Source organism: Colletotrichum lupini, chromosome 6 (assembly GCF_023278565.1).
Source record: "Colletotrichum lupini chromosome 6, complete sequence".
Taxonomy (NCBI): Eukaryota; Fungi; Ascomycota; class Sordariomycetes; order Glomerellales; family Glomerellaceae; genus Colletotrichum; species Colletotrichum lupini.
Genome location: NC_064679.1, coordinates 3,072,212 through 3,091,149, shown reverse-complemented (window position 1 = coordinate 3,091,149; position 18,938 = coordinate 3,072,212). Strand labels below are relative to the sequence as shown.

At 30.8% G+C, this 18,938-nt stretch overlaps 1 protein-coding gene across 1 annotated transcript; it reads right to left on the bottom strand.

Annotated features, from left to right (window-relative positions):
- Nucleotides 1-17,352: 17,352 nt before the first annotated feature.
- On the bottom strand, nt 17,353-18,580 carry CLUP02_12426 (DNA polymerase epsilon subunit D; the record flags this gene model as incomplete). Its single annotated transcript, XM_049291390.1, has 4 exons — nt 17,353-17,765; nt 17,905-18,023; nt 18,146-18,279; nt 18,350-18,580. The coding sequence occupies 4 exons, from the start codon at nt 18,578-18,580 to the stop codon at nt 17,353-17,355; spliced, it is 897 nt and encodes a 298-aa protein (XP_049148535.1).
- Between the last annotated feature and the right edge of the window lie 358 nt (nt 18,581-18,938).

Sequence of the window (18,938 nt, the reverse complement as noted above, 5' to 3'; positions counted from 1 at the left end):
AAGAGCCTGCCTAACCTCGTAGTTATTATTATTACTAAGCTATTAATTATAATAAAAGATTTTTTATCTATTACTAGTCGCATATTTACTTTTTCTTCCCTCTTTTTATTTAGTAACCGTTCTGCGAATTCTTTCTTATATAACTATACTTTTTTTTTTACGATATTCTAATTCCGTATCGTTTCTTAATTACAACTCTCTTACTATACTATCGCTAAGCATCTGCCAAAATATTTATTATTTCGTATATTTAAGATATACTTAATATAGAGTATAATCTTAAAAAGGGCTTCCGCAGTCTCCGTAGTAGTACTCCTTATATACGCTACTTAGCTAGTCTATATCGCAATATCGACGAGCTTATTTATATTACCGGCGCTTACGTTACTAAGTATATTATTTATTAAATTAATAAAAAGAAGTATTTTACTATAAGTCGTCGAGTCCTTACTAATCCGTTACTAAAACATTAGCTAACGATATCTCTTAGGTTCCTAAGGAGCTATATAGCGCCGCCTAATTTATTTAAAATACCCTTATAGAGTTTTATAATACTAAGGAGCAGGGTAGCCTTAACTCCTATAAGCGCGGCCGCGTTCTCTATACCTTTAGCTATATTACTAGCGCGTAAAAAAAAGTAGCTACTTATATTACTAACCCATTAATAAATAATAAAATAAAAAAGGTCTACTTTAAATAAGCTACTCTCTAAGAGCTCGCTACTAACTACGAGTATTTAAACTTATTAATCTTAATTATAGTAAATCGTCGGTAATCGTTTAGTAAATTTTCTTTTTACTAACTTAGATTTCTCTTCTTAGGCTAATATCCTTAATACTAATAATAAGACTAAGATTATCTCCTACTTTAATTACTTCTAACTAGCTTATTTTTATAATAATAGCCGTATAACTACTCTATAAAATAACCTCGACGCTCTAGCTTAGTATTATAAAAAGACTCCTAAGGGCGTTACTATTATGCATATCTAGGAGTTTCTTACTTTCTTTATTTTTCGTAAACGCGTTACTAAGTTCTTAATAAATAAAGTACCTACTTATACTATTACTATATATAATACTACCCCTATTTCCCGCGGTCCCGAGACTCGGACTCCTACTAAAAAGCGTATTCTTATTATTAACTATATTCTTAATAATAACGACGAGCGGGACGACTTTAGGTTTAAGTTTAATAAGTCCTAGCGCGAGGATACTAAATATAAAGAGCTCGGTAGTAACTTAGAAAATTCTCTTTTTTAGTATTATAATAAGCGCCGCCGCTTTAACGTTAATAACTTACCGACCCCTACTTATAACGCTCTCTTTAGTATAAACGAGGGTACCCTAGCCCTTAGTTATATTATTTTAAATCTTAATAAAGCTAGTATTACGCTCCTCTTACTCTAAGTAAAAGCTTTACGACGGCTTAACGAGGCTATTACTTATATTAAGGTTAAAGCCGTAGGTTATAATAAGTAGTTCGACGTTACTAAGTTCTTTACGAATATTAATATTACTAAGGTCCCTTAGCTTAACTAGGATTACGAGAGCGTCGCTTTAGATAACGTCCCCCGTCCCCGACCCGTTGCTAATAATAATAGTATTACGGCCCCTACTTTGCCTCTTACTCCGCTTCTTATTATAGCTCCCGTTATACCTCTTATTATAGCTCCCGTTATACCTCTTATTATAGCTCCCGTTATACTTCTTATTATAGCTCCCGTTATGCTTCTTATTATAGCCTTTAATAGTAACTAAGTAGCGAACGCTCTACGAACCGCTATTATTAATATATATAATACTCTATACGACTTCGACCGCCTCCCTCTTACTTATTATAATATTAATAAAGTTAACGGCCTTACTCTAAATAGTTAGCTAAGTACGCATACGAAGCCTCCCCGCTTCTCGCTTACTAAGCGGACTATTATTACTAACTATTAAGCTTTAGAAGTATATACTAAAGCCGCTATTACTACTACTAGTATTATATAAGTTATTCCCCCTACGTAACTAGATCTTAGTAATCTCTTAGTAACGTATTACTAAGGGTTATAATACTATATCTTTTTCTTAAGGATTGCACTAGGCTAAATAAAAAGGGTTCTATAATATATTATTAATTAACTTATCTTCAGTAACCTTTTGCTACGAACTTAACGTTTATTATCCTATTTTATATATACCCTTTTCTTATAATATTTAAATTTATTAACTACTTCTACTACCCTTTTAAAATACTTAATAAGCTCCTACGTATTATACTTAGTAAGCTACCTAGCTTATTTAACAAGATATTATAAGTTTCCTCCCTCGCCTTATATTACGACGATTTCTTTAACTTCCTAAACGTCTTACTCGTTCTCTAACTCCGGGAGATTCGCTATTTAGTTACCGACCGTTTGGTAATTTCCTTATAGCTTAAGCTAAGAAATTAAGAAAATATTATATATTCTTTAATACTACTCTAATAGATATACTTAATAAGCCTATTTCCCTACCTTTTTAGTTATTATTACTTTAATATATTTCGGCACTAGTTTATTATTCTTAAATCGTATATTCTTTATTAATAGGCCGACGACCTCTCTGCGATTAAACTTCTTTAGAGTATATTTTCTATTATAATAAGTTACTTAGCTCTTAGAAGCTTGTGCCCACGCTTACGTAGCCTGGGCCCTAATCTCCCTAATTTTTTAGACCCTTTCCCGAACCCCCTAGACTATAGCTTTATAATTAGGTATATATTTAACGTACTTAGGGTAGTAACCGTATAGTACTATATACGGGGATACCTTTATAGTAGAGTATTAATTATTATTATATATAAACTTAGCCTCTTTTAGCTACGCTACCTACTTATTTAGCGAGCCCTCAGTATAGATCCTTAAATACTTTTTTAATATTTAATAAGTTCGCTCTATTTAGCCGTCTATTTATAAGTAGTACGCGGTAAATAGTTAATAACGCATCGCCCGTTCCTTAATAAACTCTTCCTAAAATACGCTTATAAAGAGCTTATTTCTATCCGTAATAATACTTTTAAGCGTACCGAACTTACATTCGACCTCCCGGTATAGGATACTTACTATTTATACTACGTTAAGTATCTTAACAGTAAGTAGGAACTTCGTAAACTTTATTATATAATAGATAATAATTACGATATTATTATACTTTGCGCCGTTATTATAAACGCTCAGCGACAGCCCCGTAATAAAGTCTATAAATATTTTTTAAAATAGGTATAAGGGTAGTAGTAGTAACTATAGCTACCCGTACGGCTTATATCTTAGGGTTATAACTCTTAAACAATACTTATAGTTCTTAACGTATTCCTAAATATCTCGTTAAATATCTTTTTAATAAAACTTCTTCTAAATTAGCTCGAGAGTTTTCGTAGCTCCTATATAACCTACCCTATAGTTATCGTAGTATTAGTAAAAGATCTCTATCTAAAAAGACTCTACCTAAAGAATAATAAGTCTTTTTTTAAAAAATAGTATACCCTATTCGTTAAGTAAATATACTCTTAGCTTATTAGCCGTAGCGCGAACTCTTACTAATTATAATATATAAAACTCGTCTTTAGCTTATAGTCCTCTAACGAGCTTTTTAATCTTTAGTAAGAGATAAGAAGCGAATACCGTTTTGCCCCTTATAAGCTCCTTTATAACGGGGTATAGGATATGCTATTTTAGTATAATAACCCTAGCTTTATCCAACTCCTCTTTATTTTTATTAGACCGTTAACGAGCGTTTATTAATAACTCTCTTACTTTTTTACCTCGAGTCGTTATAGTAGTAACTATTACTATTTTATTAGTACGCCTTATAATACGCTACTAATATAGGGGAGAGGATTCCCCGTCCCTAGAGCTAGCCGATATTTAGCTAGGATCGCAAAGGGAGGCCTTAACTACTTAAATATATACCTTAATAATATTATTTTATCCTTTTAGGCTAATTATCCTTTACCGGACGTTAGGTAGTAGTTCGCTAATAAGACGTAGCTTTTAAGCTAGCGTAAGGAAGACGTCCTTATAAAGCACTTCCCCCTCTATATAGTCTAGCCTTTTAAATAAACCGTCCGCCGGGTTCGTTTTCCTTAACTAATATTCTAAGTTAAAGTTAAATATTAATAGTTTATATACTTACCTCGCGAGCCTTTTCTAAAAGTCCCGCGCTAGTACGCCGATTACTCCTTTAAGTACCTAGTAATCCGTTAGGACTATAAACTTTTATAAAAGGCCCTAGAGGTAATAAGCCCAGTGCTCTAGCCCTTCTATTATAACGAGTAGTTCTTATTAGCCCGTAACTTATTATTACTCCGTATTTATAAGCTTTCGTAACTAATAAGTAACGGGTCGCTATTTTTTATTAGCTTATTATAATAAAATTACCGCAATAGCTTTAACTAAAGCGTCGGTTTTTACTTATATAATACGTTATAAGTTCTAATATATAAGTATAGTCGCCGAGGTAAAAGTAACTTTTAGCTAATTAAACGCCTCGTCTACTTCTTTAATCTACTAAAAGTCCCTTATCTACCCCTTTTCTATTTTTAATAATACTATTATTAATATAACGATACCTAAGTATTTAGTAATAAACTTCTAATAGAAGTTATAGAACCCTAAGAACACTTAGATATCCCTAATAAACTCTAGCGCCTTCTAGTTAGCGATCGTTCGCACTTATAACAAGTTAATCTTAATTCCTTTTAGTATAATAACATAACTTAAAAACTCGACCCTTTTTTAATAAAACGAGCACTTTAATAGTTTAATAAAAAGCCCGTATAAACGTAGACGTTAGAGGACCTTCTTAATATCCTCCGTATACTACTCCTTTATTATTAAATAGATTATTAAATCGTCTATATATACTATATAGTAAGTATTTAATAAGTCAGCGAGCGCTTAATAAATATACGCTTAGAACGTCGCGGGTACGTTCGTTAGCCTAAAAAGTATAATAATATACTTAAAGTAACCGTATTAGCTCCGGAACGCTATTTTCTATTAATCTTCCTTTTTAATTCGGATACGGTAATAAGCATCCCTAATATCTATTTTTAAAATCTATTTCGCTCTGCGAAGCCTATTTAAAAGCTCGCCGATAAGTAATAATAAGTATCGATTCTTTATAGTTACCCTATTTAGCCCGTAGTAGTTTACGTAAAGGCGTAGCGTACCGTCCTTTTTTAGTATAAAGAGGATCGGTACCCTAGCCTTACTAACTAAAAGTATAATACGACCGTTCGCTAGGTTCTTAGTAATATACGCGCAAAGCTTATCGAGTTATTTCTTACTTAATAGATAAATAGAACTATATAGTAGTTTAGTACCTAAAACTAAGTTAATAAAGTATTCTGCCCCGCTATATAACTACGGTCCCTTTACTAACTACTCGTTAAACGTCTCTATTTCTAATTAAAGTTTTAATAATAAACCCCCTCGTAATTTAATCTCTATTACCCCTATAATACTTCTTATAGTAGTAATATATAATATATACGCCCTCTCGCAATTCTTAATAATATCGCAAGCTATCGCCTCTAGTTCGGTAACTAAAATAAGCTCGTACGACTATATATTCGTCGCTATATTAATATAAATACCCTCCTAGCCTATTAATAGTTATAATAATAAGAGGTCTACTATTCTTTTATCCCTATTAACTACGGCAAACAGTCGCTAAATCTTCCTTAACTACTTATAATAATTAATAAAGAAGAGCGTTAACTAATAAGCTTTCCCCTAGCCTACGGCTTTACTCTAAAAGTCCCTTAATAAGGGAGCTATAGTAATAGCCGGGGTTAACCCTAAGTAAGTTACGAGCCTAGTATTAATAATATCTATCTCGGAGCATATATCTATATTAACTTCTACTAGCCTTTTAATAACACCTCGCAGAACTATTACCCTACCCTTTATAATTATTTTTATTAGTACCCTCTTAATACTTAGTATAAGCGTATTAGGTATATTGCTTATACTTACTCGTTTTCTAACGAGTCGACCTTTATAACTCTTAGCTTAGTAATAACCCGTTAGATAGTTACTAACGTTAGCTTCGATCGGGGGTACGTTAACTTATTATCGCCCCTACCTCCCGACTTATTTTTCTAATACTTACTAAATATATAGCCTATTTTATTATATATAAAGTACTTAATATTACTATTACGACGCTTTTATAATAGCTCGGCGCGAGTACTCTTATTATATAGCTTTTATAATATTACTCCTAGCGAGTCCCTAGAGCCTAGCCCCTTAGAGCTCTCCTTATTCTTTTCTTTATAAAAAGGGGACATTCGACGCGGTTACTTTAATAACGGATATAGCCTCTTCTTACTATCTTTTTATAATTAGTCGCCGCCCTTTTATTAATTTAATAACTATAATTTATTAGCCTCGTAGGCTATATCGTATACTCTCTTAATTAAGACCCTATAATAAATTAGATCGTCCTATAATTAAGATAGTAGTCTAAAAAAGAACTAATATACCTCTACTTTCGAATTCTCTATATTTTCTATACTTAGGTTATAATAAATCGCTAATTACTTAGTAAGGAACTAAGTAGGGGTCTAGCCCTCTTTTAACCTCTTCGTCCTTAGCTCTCTATAATATTCCCGTTCCTAAGTCTCGGGGTCTACGTATTATTAGTAAATAAACGCTAAGAAGTCGCCCTAAGAGAGGGGATCCTAAAAGCTCTTTTTATAATTACGTTATTACGTTTATAGTAATAAGGATATCTTAAATAGGGCCTATTTAATATACTATTCTATAGTACTTTTTGCGCAAAGCTTATTACCTACTTTTATAATAATAATCTAGTCTACTACTTAGGCACTCGTAAACTCTTTTCTAATCGGTTTATAATTATAAAAAAGAGGCTTTTCGTATTCTCGTCGATCTAAACGCGTCGCTAGCCGCTCGGTAAGCTATTAAACGAGCTTTTTATATCGACGCCGTTCTTAATTTTAATCTTTAACTATTATTTCTATTATTTTATAAAAGTAGGTTATTATTAGGCCCATAGGGTTTATTAAACTAACTATCCTAATACTACCCGCGCCTTTATATATACCTTAACCTTATATATTTAGCGATTAGTTATTAATAAACGCCCCGTTTATAACGGATAAGGTCTTCGGGGTATTAACGAGGTAACTAGCTTATAAAAGTAATCTACTCCGATTATTTTCTTTATCTAGCTCTTTTATAAACGCTAATATTCGGGTAGGACTCGTCCTATAATAAGCTCGTTCTCTTAGATAAAATAAGGTTAAGTAGTTAACTCCGAATAACTATAGCTCGTTAATACTAACGGCTCTTCGCTAATAGCTAAGTATCGTTTCGTTAACGTTCCGTTCGTTTCCGTAATTTATTATTACTTATACTAATTACTCCGTAAAAATAAAAGCTTTAGAATTATAAAAAATTAAGCTATAAATACTTAATTAGCGAGGCTATAATATAAATATAAGTATATTATAAAACTAAAGCTTATAGAGTCCTTTATAAAAGCTCTACTTCTTAAAAAGTTCTTTTATAATAAGATCCGTATACTGGTTACTAAGTTATTAGTATCCTATTGCCGGCCGTATCCTAAATCTATTATAAAAACTACTAACAGGTAGCTAGGTATACCCAGTTTTCTACCTAAATAAGCTAAAAAAGGCTACTAATAACCTACTACCCGGGTAGAACTAAGACCCGCTATTACTAATTACTAATAATAATAGCGAACTAGAGTACGAGGTCTTAGAAGTTATTAAATTACGCTTATATAAGAGAAAACTATAGTACTAAGCGGACTAGAAGGGGTACGATACGGATCTAACTTAGTACGACGTAAAGAGCTTTAGATATATACTAGCGGTACTCTAAGCGTTCTACCGCTAGTACTTAATTACTAAGGGCCCGCTACGGAACCTAGATATATAAATAAAAACCGCCGCGGCTAGCGATTCACTACTACTAAGGGAGGACGATAATATAATAATAATAATTACGGCTATAGATTTACTAAAATAAGGGGTAATTTAAAGGTTTATTTTTTTAGTGCTATAGATAACGCCCTCTAGTATAGAGGGGGGGGTAATATTACGGTAGTAGGCACTAAGGCCCTGTGGGCCCTGTGGCTTAGCCTCAGGCTACGAGGCTAAGCTCTTAGTAGTTACGTAACGAGCTAGACCGCTAGGCCCAAAGGGCTAGCTTATTAGCTTTTACCCACTATTCTATTTTTTCCTTCTTTACGTTAAGTCTTTAGTTAATTAGGTCAATATAGTAGCGTTCCGACCTACCTCGAGTTCCCTTTTATAACACTTAGTATTAATTTAGAACTAATATAGAACGGATTTAAAACTACTTCTATATTTTATTATTATATTATAAAATTAAAGTTTTAATATATAACCAAAATTAGTTTACTTTCTATTTTATCTTAATTAAAATATAAACTTTATATATAATATATATATATTTATAATCTTTATTTTAATTAACTAAGTTTTAAAATAAGACTAATATAATAAAGAATATTTTAATAATAAGTAATATTTATATATCTATTTATATTATTATTAAAGAATAATATATTATTCTATAGAAAATTATTATTATTTTACTCTTTATTAATATTATTAAATATAAAATTCTTATATTAAAATATAGGCATTATTTATAGTTATATTATTATTAAATATATATTTATTTATTTTAAATTAGTATTATTTCCTTTATCTTTTAGAATATCTTACGAAATATAATATAATTAAAATTATAATTATTATATTTATTACTTATATTTTTATTATTATATATATTTATATATATATGCTACTTTTACTAACTACTCGGGCAGGTCTTAATATCGATTATATAGTATTAATATATATATATATATATATATATATCTTTATTATTATTATAAAACCCATTTATTATTATAAGTAATTATATATTATTTATATGATACTGTTTACTTTATATTGAATAATACTTAATAATATAAGTAATTAAAATAATAAAAATAAAAATATAATAATATATAGGTCTTAATTTCTTTATAATATTATAAACTAAATAGTTTTAAATAATAATATTAGAATATTATTTAAATCGTAATACGTATACTAAATACTAAATCTAATATATATTAAAATAATATTAAATCATTTAAAACTTAAAAACATAACTAAAGTAATAATTATATTATATTATATTATTATTTAATTATCTTTATTAAGTATATTAATAAAAAGTATTATAAGCGAAATATTTAATATATAATTATAAAATATATTATATTATTAAATAACTATAACTTTATTAAATATACATAATATATATAATATATATATTATATATTTAAACTTTAGTTTTTAGTTTTTATATTATATTATTATTGAGAATTATTATAGAATAAGGAGGAATAGGGTTTAAAGTAATTTAGAATCGATTTTAAACTATTTCTAAAGTCTTTACTATAGTTTTTATAACTATAATCTCCTTTTTTTAAGCTCTAATCGGCTTATTTCTAAATATAGCTCCCTTTTTTAAATATTTAATAAAGCATAACGCCTAGTAATATCCTCATTTTAACTTTAAATAACCTCGCTTCGTAAATTTATTATAAATGTATAACGTAAATCTTAACGAATAATACTAAAAGAAGTGACTTAGGAAAGACCTCGTAATCTATTTAAAAGGAGTTCTAAAGGGCTTAGGGATAGATTTTATACCCTTTATTATAACTACGACCGATTCCGAGACCTTAACTAGCTACGTAAACTTATATTAAAAGGTACTAGGCTTAAAGAATTACGAGGTAATAATTTAATAAATTACCGATAAGCCCCTATATTTTGTTTATATAGAGCTAGTTCTCGTTATTCTAAACGACATTAACGTTTTATTCCTAAACTAGTTTAGAATTAGTTCTAAATTTAGTTATAAATAGTTCTAAGGGGTTTATACTTAAACGACTAGCTAAAGTACGATATCTTTTAATAATAAATATATCCCGCTAAGTAAGGCGAATACCTAATTCTAAAAAAAGGGTATTTTGCTTAAGAAGGTGTCTATTATATTCCCTAGATCTAAATATAGTAATTAGTTCTAAATTAGTTCTAAAAGGATTCCGACCTACTTCTAAATATAAACTAATAACGGGACGAAACGATTACTTTATATATACGAAGCTTAATAGAGGGCTTTTATAGTATTAGTATAAGTATAAAACTTATCCTAATCCTTAAGAGGTATTTATAAATAGGTCTAGTTAAGTCTAGCTATAATATTCCTCCGGGATTTATATTAAGCCTAAGGTAAGATCAATAGATCACCTAGTATTAATTCCGAATTAGTTATAAACCTCTTCTAAATAAGTTCCGAATTACCTTACCTCGTAGTTAACTATATAATAAAAGGTAGTCCTCCTTTAATTAATAGAGTAAAATACTCCTTATTTAATTCTATTTTAAGTCTAGGGAGCGATTTTCTAGAACGTGTTTCTTAATATTACGGTAGAAATAAACTAAGCAAAATCGAACACATCTTTTAACTTACTATTCCTAGGGGCGATATTATAAATCGTAATTAAGAGATAAATATTAACCGAACCCTTTTTAAATTAGTTCTAAACCGATTCCGAACCTTATATAAAAGGATTTTATAAACTTACTTATTAGGTTCTTATAATCTTAGTTAATAGTAATACTTAATAACCCCTAGTTATATTTAGAAAGATATTTCTACTAGATAATATACCCAAAACGCTCTTTAAGAATTTAAAAAACAAGTTAGTATATCTCTAGCACGTATAGCTTTAACGAGGTAATGCGGGATATTCTTATAAAGAATATAAAAAGTGAATATTCATATAGAAGCAAGAATATATGAATATAGGGGATATAAGCGTATATAAAAGAGGTTTTTGTAGTAAAGAGAGTAATATAGTTAAATTACTATATGAGAAGTTGCTTGCTTAACGAAAGGTCTAGGTAGGCAAATACACGCCTATATATAGGCATAAAAACCTCCTACTAGAATATTCCATTGCTTATTAATTATGATATAATTAATAAGCGTATACGTAAGTGAATGCGTAATCGTAGTACGTAATTCCGCCTCGAGTAAATTCCAGATTATTCAGTTACCTTCTAGTACATTCCATTGCTCACGTAAGCTTATATAAGCAGTATTGCTTACATAATCAATACCTATAATAATCTACAGAAATCGTAGATTAATATGGTATATAGGTTGCTTACGTAATATTGATAATAAGGCGAATAATAAGGTAAACAAAGTTACCTTCGTAACAAAATATAATACGATGTATTATTTTATATTTTATAATAAATTAATAAATTCTTTTAATAAAATAAATAGTATTTTTAATTAATATGAAGAGTTTTTATAATATTTTAAAGTACCGTAAAGTAGTATATAAAATTATAAGTTCAAAAAGATTCCTCTCTAAAGCTACGATCTTATATAAAAAAAATAATTACTAACTTTTTATTATTTTTTAAACTAAAATTAAGTTATTAATTATTAAACCTTAACTAATAAAAAAGGGAAAAGGTTATATAAAGCTAATTATAACTAAAACTTTAAATAAAACGACGTATAAAAATATTCTAAAAACACGGCTTTTAATAAGTATTAATATTAAACTAATAATAAAAATTAAAAAGGAATTATTAGTTAAATAAAACAAGAAGATCGTTAAAAAAGAGGTACAAGCTAAAAAAAAGGTTAAAAAGGATAAAAATAAAAATAAAAACGAGATTATAATAGTTCGATAAGAAAATAAAGTTTACGATAGTAAATAACTTAGTATATTATAAAGATAAAAACAAGCATTCTTATTAATAAATAATTTAAAATAAACTATAATTATATTTATAATTCCTTTTTATCCTTAGTATTACTTATAATTACGAAGCTATTTAATATTCTAAGATTAATTCTAAAGTCTTCTAATTTTTACTTAACTTATATAATACCGCCCTATAGTTTACTAAGTAAAATAACTTTTAGTTAAAGCTTATTACGTATATACTATTTTAAATAAATACGAAAATATTAATACGCTTTAAAATAAGGATAATTAGCCTTACTAAACTTCGTACTTTTAACTAATATAATTAGGGAGCCCTTAATAATTAAAATATAAATTTATAAAATAGTTTAAAAAAGATATATATTTAGATTATTATTATTTTAAATAGTATTTAATAGTTATTAACCTTAGTCTTAATTAATTAACTATATAAAGTTTTATACGGTTTATAACGTAAATTAATAATATAATTACTATAACTAACTAAAAATAACACAAGGGCGACCTTTTTAATAACGAATTCGATAAGAGTTCTAAATTTATATAAAGTTAATAAAATTAAAACGAATTAGTAGTATATATATAAATAGAAGTATAATCTAATTAGAGAGTATATTTATATAAAATAGCCCTTAGAACTTAAGTAGTTAGAAATATTCTTATAAATATAAGTATATTTATATATACTAAAATATATATTACTTACTTATTAATATACTAATTTATTTTAATAAAGACGATTTTATTAATTCTTAATCTTAATGTTATAAATATTTTTATTAAAGATTTAATAATTACGGAATATAATTAAACTTTTTATTATTAAATAGTATTATAAAAAGTAATAATAAATACTAAATATAAGAACGGTTTCTTTCTCTCGGTTTAAACGAACTCGTAAGAATATAAATCCCTATTATTAAATAATAATAAAATATTATATAAGTATATTCCGGGATATATAAATAAAACCCCCTATATAAAACTATATAATAAACTACGAATAAGTATTAATACTAATATAGATCTTAAATCTAAATAATAAAAGCTTATCATACGTATTTAAAAACTAAATATAATTTAATTTAAGAATTATAAACCCTTTATAATAGTACCTTATCTTACTTAACTAATTTTAAACTTATTATAAAAAGGTTTTATAATATATAAAATAAAGTTTATCTTAGCTAATAATATAAGCTTATTAATAAACTTATATATAAAAATACTCTTTATTATACCTTTTAATACGGTAAGTAACCTCTAGTATATTAAAAAAGAACTTTTTTAATTATTATTATATAATTACGAGCTATTTTAGTATTTATTATTACTAAAACTAATTTTATTAATAAAGTATTAATAATCTTATAGCCGTAATTATAAATCCTTTAGACTAGAGTTAAAAAAAGATATTTTTATTATTTAAATATTATTAAAAAAATAATTTTTAAATACGAATTAATAAATCCTTAAAAAAGACCGTATGCTCTTCTTATTATAAGTCCTATTTTATAAATTAACGTTCAAAAGTTCGCTTTATAATTCTAATACTAAAAACTATAAAAATATATATAATAATTATATTATAAGTCTAATTACTCTCTAACTTTATAATAATTATCGTTTAATATAATAAAATATTAATATATAGTCGTACTATTTTAAAAAAGTAATAATATATAAAATAAGAAACTAAAAAAGAAATTTTAAATAAGAGGTAGATATTTATATATAATTATAGTAATATATAGGAGTATCCTTTTATTTATAAAGTCTTATAAATATATATATAAAAATATAAATACTTATAGAGATCTATAATACTAAAAAGGATAGAAAAGTATATAACGATAATATATAATAAATAAAAGTTCTATAATTTTATTAAAAATATTAAACTTTAAGGGGAGTATTTATATAGTTAATTACGGCCTTTTACGGGCTAAACTAAGTATATATACTTTAGTTTATAATTAATAAGTACTTTACGATTCTATAAGGGCCTTATTACCTAGGTATTAAGCTTAATTATACTATATCTTAATATATACTTATATAAACTCCTATATTATACTATATAAAAATATCGAATTAATTACTCCTTACTTAGAGTCTATATAAGTTAGTAACGCTCTTTATAATTTTATATATTATTATATATACCCTCTTTATTATTTTTAGCCTACTTAGCTACTTATTTAAGGGCTTTTATTATTATATAAAAATATATAGCGGGGATAGTACTTAGAGACTTAAATAGAGCGCTAATACGGACTTTATTATAATTTTTATAGTTACGACCGCGCTTAATAACCTTAATAAGCGTATTATAAACTAATACGAACCGTTAGTAAATTATAAATAAATATAAAATAATATAGGGTAACGTATAAATAATAATAAAAAGTATAACGAGCGTATACTCGTATATAATAAATATATAATTATAACTAAAATAGCCCTTATTTATAAAAATAACGTAATTAGTAAAAATACCTTTACTAGCCTTATAATAAGTATATAACTTAGTATTAATCTTAGTATTATTATATATAATTATTTAAATTAACTTAGTTAGGTGCGCGGCAGGCTTATAAGGTGGTGGCGCCCATTATCGCCGTTAATGATCCGTGGTTGTGAACTTTGCAAGAAGGAAAGTTAAAAAGTTAGAAAATCTAAAAAAAATAGTCTAGCGAGATAGTATGAGTATCTACTGATACCGTGTATTAATACCGTATAAACGATATTGAGAATCGCCCGAGTAGCTAGTAAAGGCAGAAATAAAAAAACAAATAATTATTTAAATAATATTAATAACCTAAGTATAAGTTATAGTAATATCTAGGGGTATATAACGGCTATTTTTAATAATCTTAGGGTTAAGCTTAATCTAACGCTAGGGTTAGATTATATAAGTTAATATAGTAATATTAAATAGTATAAGGTAGTATATACTAACTTATTTTTTTTTTATTCTGCCTTTGCTAGTTACTCGGGCGGTTCTTAATATCGATTATATAGTATTAATATATAGTATTAATAGATACTCCTACTATTTTAATAGACTATATACTAACTTATATAATACTAAGGTTATAGATTTAGTAAAAAGTTTTTAAAAAGGAAGATAAAGAGCTTATAAATAATATAAAAATCTGTATAATAAGGAAGTTATTATATAAAAGTATACGTATTAATAAAGAGGTAAAAAGTTATTTTATAAGACGTAAGGTCGTTAGGGTACTACGTAAGTTAGTATACGGGGATTATTAAGAGCTATATACTTTTAATACGGGCCAGAACGCTATATTAAGTACTTATTATAAATATTATATAGTATATACGATTATTAAAAAAAGGAGTATTTTATACAAAATTATTAATATATATACGTAAATAGTTAATACTAAAAAAAAAAGTAAATAAAAAAAATTAAATTATAAATAGGTATATACGCATAATTATACTTATAATTGCGCGTATATTAGCTTAAAAAGAAGTATAATTACTAATTAATAAAAATTATATTAATAATTACGTATAAAATTGCCTAATTATACCTAATTAATATTTTGAATTAGTAAATCGCGAATATTATACTTATAATTACGTATATAATTAAGTAATAATAATAAAAGTAAAATAAAAAAGGGTATAAAATATAATAAAGCGAAATATAGTTGTTAATAAATAATTATAGGGGTATAAGTAGATTACTTATTTTACTTAAAGAATATTAAGTTAATTAAGAAGAAAGGGAAATTAATTAATAATAGAAATTAGTAAGGAGGATATACCCCCTAGTTACCCTATTTTTATTAAGTAATATAACCGCCCTTACGTAACCGCTACTACTTATAGTCGTAAGTAATTCTTTATAATAATATATAGGATTTATTATAATATTTATTTATACGTACGAGAAAGTCGTACTATTAATACTTAAAATTTACGGTAGCCGTAGGTCTATTAAAAAGAACGGTTTTAGTAGAGTGCCTCTTGTAGTCTGCCGTAGTAGCGGTAAGGCTGAAGATGAGATAACCGCCCGGCGAAAGTGAAAGCCTCGTCGGACCCGACGTGCCTTTCTACTATCGATCAGCCGCCTCCGAAGTTGCGATAGGTTCTACTATGTGACTACAAGTGCACGAGGGTTGTTTGCTCCTGCTTTCCGTTTCGTCTCGTCTTTGGGGTGAGGAGATATGGAGGCTCTTATTACCTTTCTAATCCCCCAACCCCCCGGTTCCTTCTCATGTGTAAAAGAGGAAGGATGGGCAATGGAATAGGACATGGGCAGCGATGACCAGGGGCGAGCCGGAGGAACTGTTGGGGATGAAAGAGGGCACCGTCCATCGAAACACCAAGTTAGGAAATTCTGAAGAAGGAATGGCGGAAAGGGCGGAAACAAAAGCAGGTCAAAACGGAAAAGATGGGATCATATGGCCGCTTTGGCTTAAAAGCAGTATTTCATGTTCGGGTGTCTGTATATAAAAGAAGTGTATGTGTGATCCAAGCATCATAGAGGATGAGGGAAATGCGATATGGCGTTATTGTTTGCTTTTCTCGCATGTCATCCGAAGAGACGGAACATAGTGCCTTGAAGTTGAGTTAGGACTTAAGTGTTTTACAGTCGGCGTTTGCAACCCTCAATGTTTACTGACATCGACCATGGCGCGATCATGACGTTGATGTACGCTTTTCTTTTCGAGGCTGCTCAAAGGCGAATACGGTATACGGCTCGTACGTACGACATATCACCATGGAACCCCCCAACTATAAACTCTGATGTCTAATAGGTTCCATAATCTCTGAGTATTACCGTCGGCCTCTTCTGCCCTTGGTATCTTGTTGACATCACGACTTCCTCTCTACGCATATACTAGAGCCTTTATCATGTTAATGGTTGCTGTCGTAAAGAGCTTCCTGTGGGGGTGGCGTATACACGCGTTTAACTCTCGCTCTTCTTCATGGGATGAGGCTGAAGTCGTAACACCTGAGTGCTAATAGGGTGGACAGTCTTCTCACAGAAAGGATTATTGAACGGACGATGAGCCTACCGGCATGGAGGTTCGTAGATTAGTAGCAGACTTTTGAGAGTATAGTTTCCTTCCGGTACAGATGAACCGTGATCTAGGGGTTACTGAAAGGCGGATCTCCGAGGAAGGGGGCCGGGCCGCCGCGATATATCGTTCGCCAGCTCTTACGAAGAGGCTGAGAGTCCATGCCTAGCCGACACACTGCCGATACGAATGACAAAGGGGCACCGGCATCGCATTCTCTTACAGGCGTCTTTGCACCGAACTATGTGTATTATCAAAAGAATCATTCGCATTACTTTCCTTCCATGGCCCAAAACCGGGGCCGAAGCTCCCTGTTGCAGCCCGTTCTTTTTCTTGCCTTCATCACGCTAGGTAACCTCATGTCCTCCTCACCAATGTTCAGATTCTCTTCGTCAACCCCAAAATAGGAGATTTATCACAAGACTTTAGTCACTCTCGTCCCCGTCCAGCGCCTCATCGACGTCACTACCCTCGCCCTCCTTCGTCTCCAGCGCATCGTGCATCTCCTCACTACTGCCTTCCTCGTCCTCGTCATCATCCTCTTCTTCCTCTTCCTCGTCCGCCTCCTCGTCTTCCTCTTCCTCAGCCTCCTCCTCGGGCTCCGTCTCTGCGTCTTCGGCCTCTTCGTCAACGGTCATGGCCGAGTCGTCTACACGGGCCTTCTTTGAGCGGGGGGCGGTGTCTGTGGATGCTGCGGTCATGACGCTGTCGTCGGGGTTGGAGAGGAGGGATGCATCAGCTGATGCTGTGCCTGCTGCCCCGGCTGCGGCACCGCCCTTCTTGGCAGCCACCTTGTTGCGGTAATTTGTGCGTTTTGCGTTTTGGATTTGGGTATATTCTGAGACTCAAGTTAGTGGTCGTCACGTCTCTCATGGCGTACTTTAGATGAGCGAAATAGAGTAGCGATGTCCAGATTGACGATTTATTTGAAGGACACCCTCAGTGGTGACAAGGGCAAAACGATAGGGCAAACTCACTGGTAAACTCCTGCTCCAAGGGCTCTCGCAGAAAACCGAACTCGATGTCATCCAGAGCCTTGAAGACGTCTTCAGCGCTGACAGTCTTTTTGCCGGCATTTGTTGTGATCTCATTGGCACTAGGAATCACAATATGAGTTAGCTTCATACATGCGAGACAAAGATGGACTCTGCTCCTGGACACCATTGCTGCCTGTTTGGACAAAGAATCTCATGGTGACTAAAGAGAGATTTGACGCACTGAGAAGCTAGGTAGTTGATGAACACCGTCGCGCTCTTGCCCATGGCTAAGACGGCATTGGCCTGAATCTGGGTCTGAGGCGGGAGGACACCCTTTGCCAGCCTGGTGATGATGGACTTGGGCAAGCTGAGATCCTACGGGTTACGTTATAATTAGTCAAGCCCAGCACATTGTCGCCAGCATCACACGGATTTCCCCTCTTACCTCGATTGTGAGAGCATCCCTATCCGCCTTGGCCATCTTGTCATGCGTCTGACTCTCCTTCTTCTCCGTCGTTGCCGGCGTCGACTTTGCCGCGGCGGCGTTGGCAGCGGTAGCGGGTGCCGCCGCGGCCTTGGCCGGCGTGGTGGAGGTGGAAGGTTCCTCGTCCATGACGATGAAGCGGGCGTTGGATATGTCGCTTCTCCGGCTCGCGTCGCTTTTGCGCGGAGGCATGATTTGTGAGAGCGAGTGAGAAGGTCGAGGGTCGAGAACTGAGTAGGGTAATGAGGTAGCGGGTGCTAGGTGGGATTTATTGTGGAGAAAGACTGGGAGGAAATGGAGTTGTATCTGTACTCCATACACCACCCCTGGACCCTTTCTCTTAGCTTGATGGCCTCAAAAGCCTCGTCTTTCTCATGAATTCGCGTGGGTTCGACGAAGGAGTACCCGATCTCGTCCTTCTCTGGCCTCAAGAGCTGTTTATTTCACTGTATTTCGTCGGCCGTGAGTCGAGATGTTGAAGTTTTTCATGAGCAGGGAACATGCGATAAGCCCCTCGAGATGAGCCGTGGTTTGTCGAAGAACCAGGGGA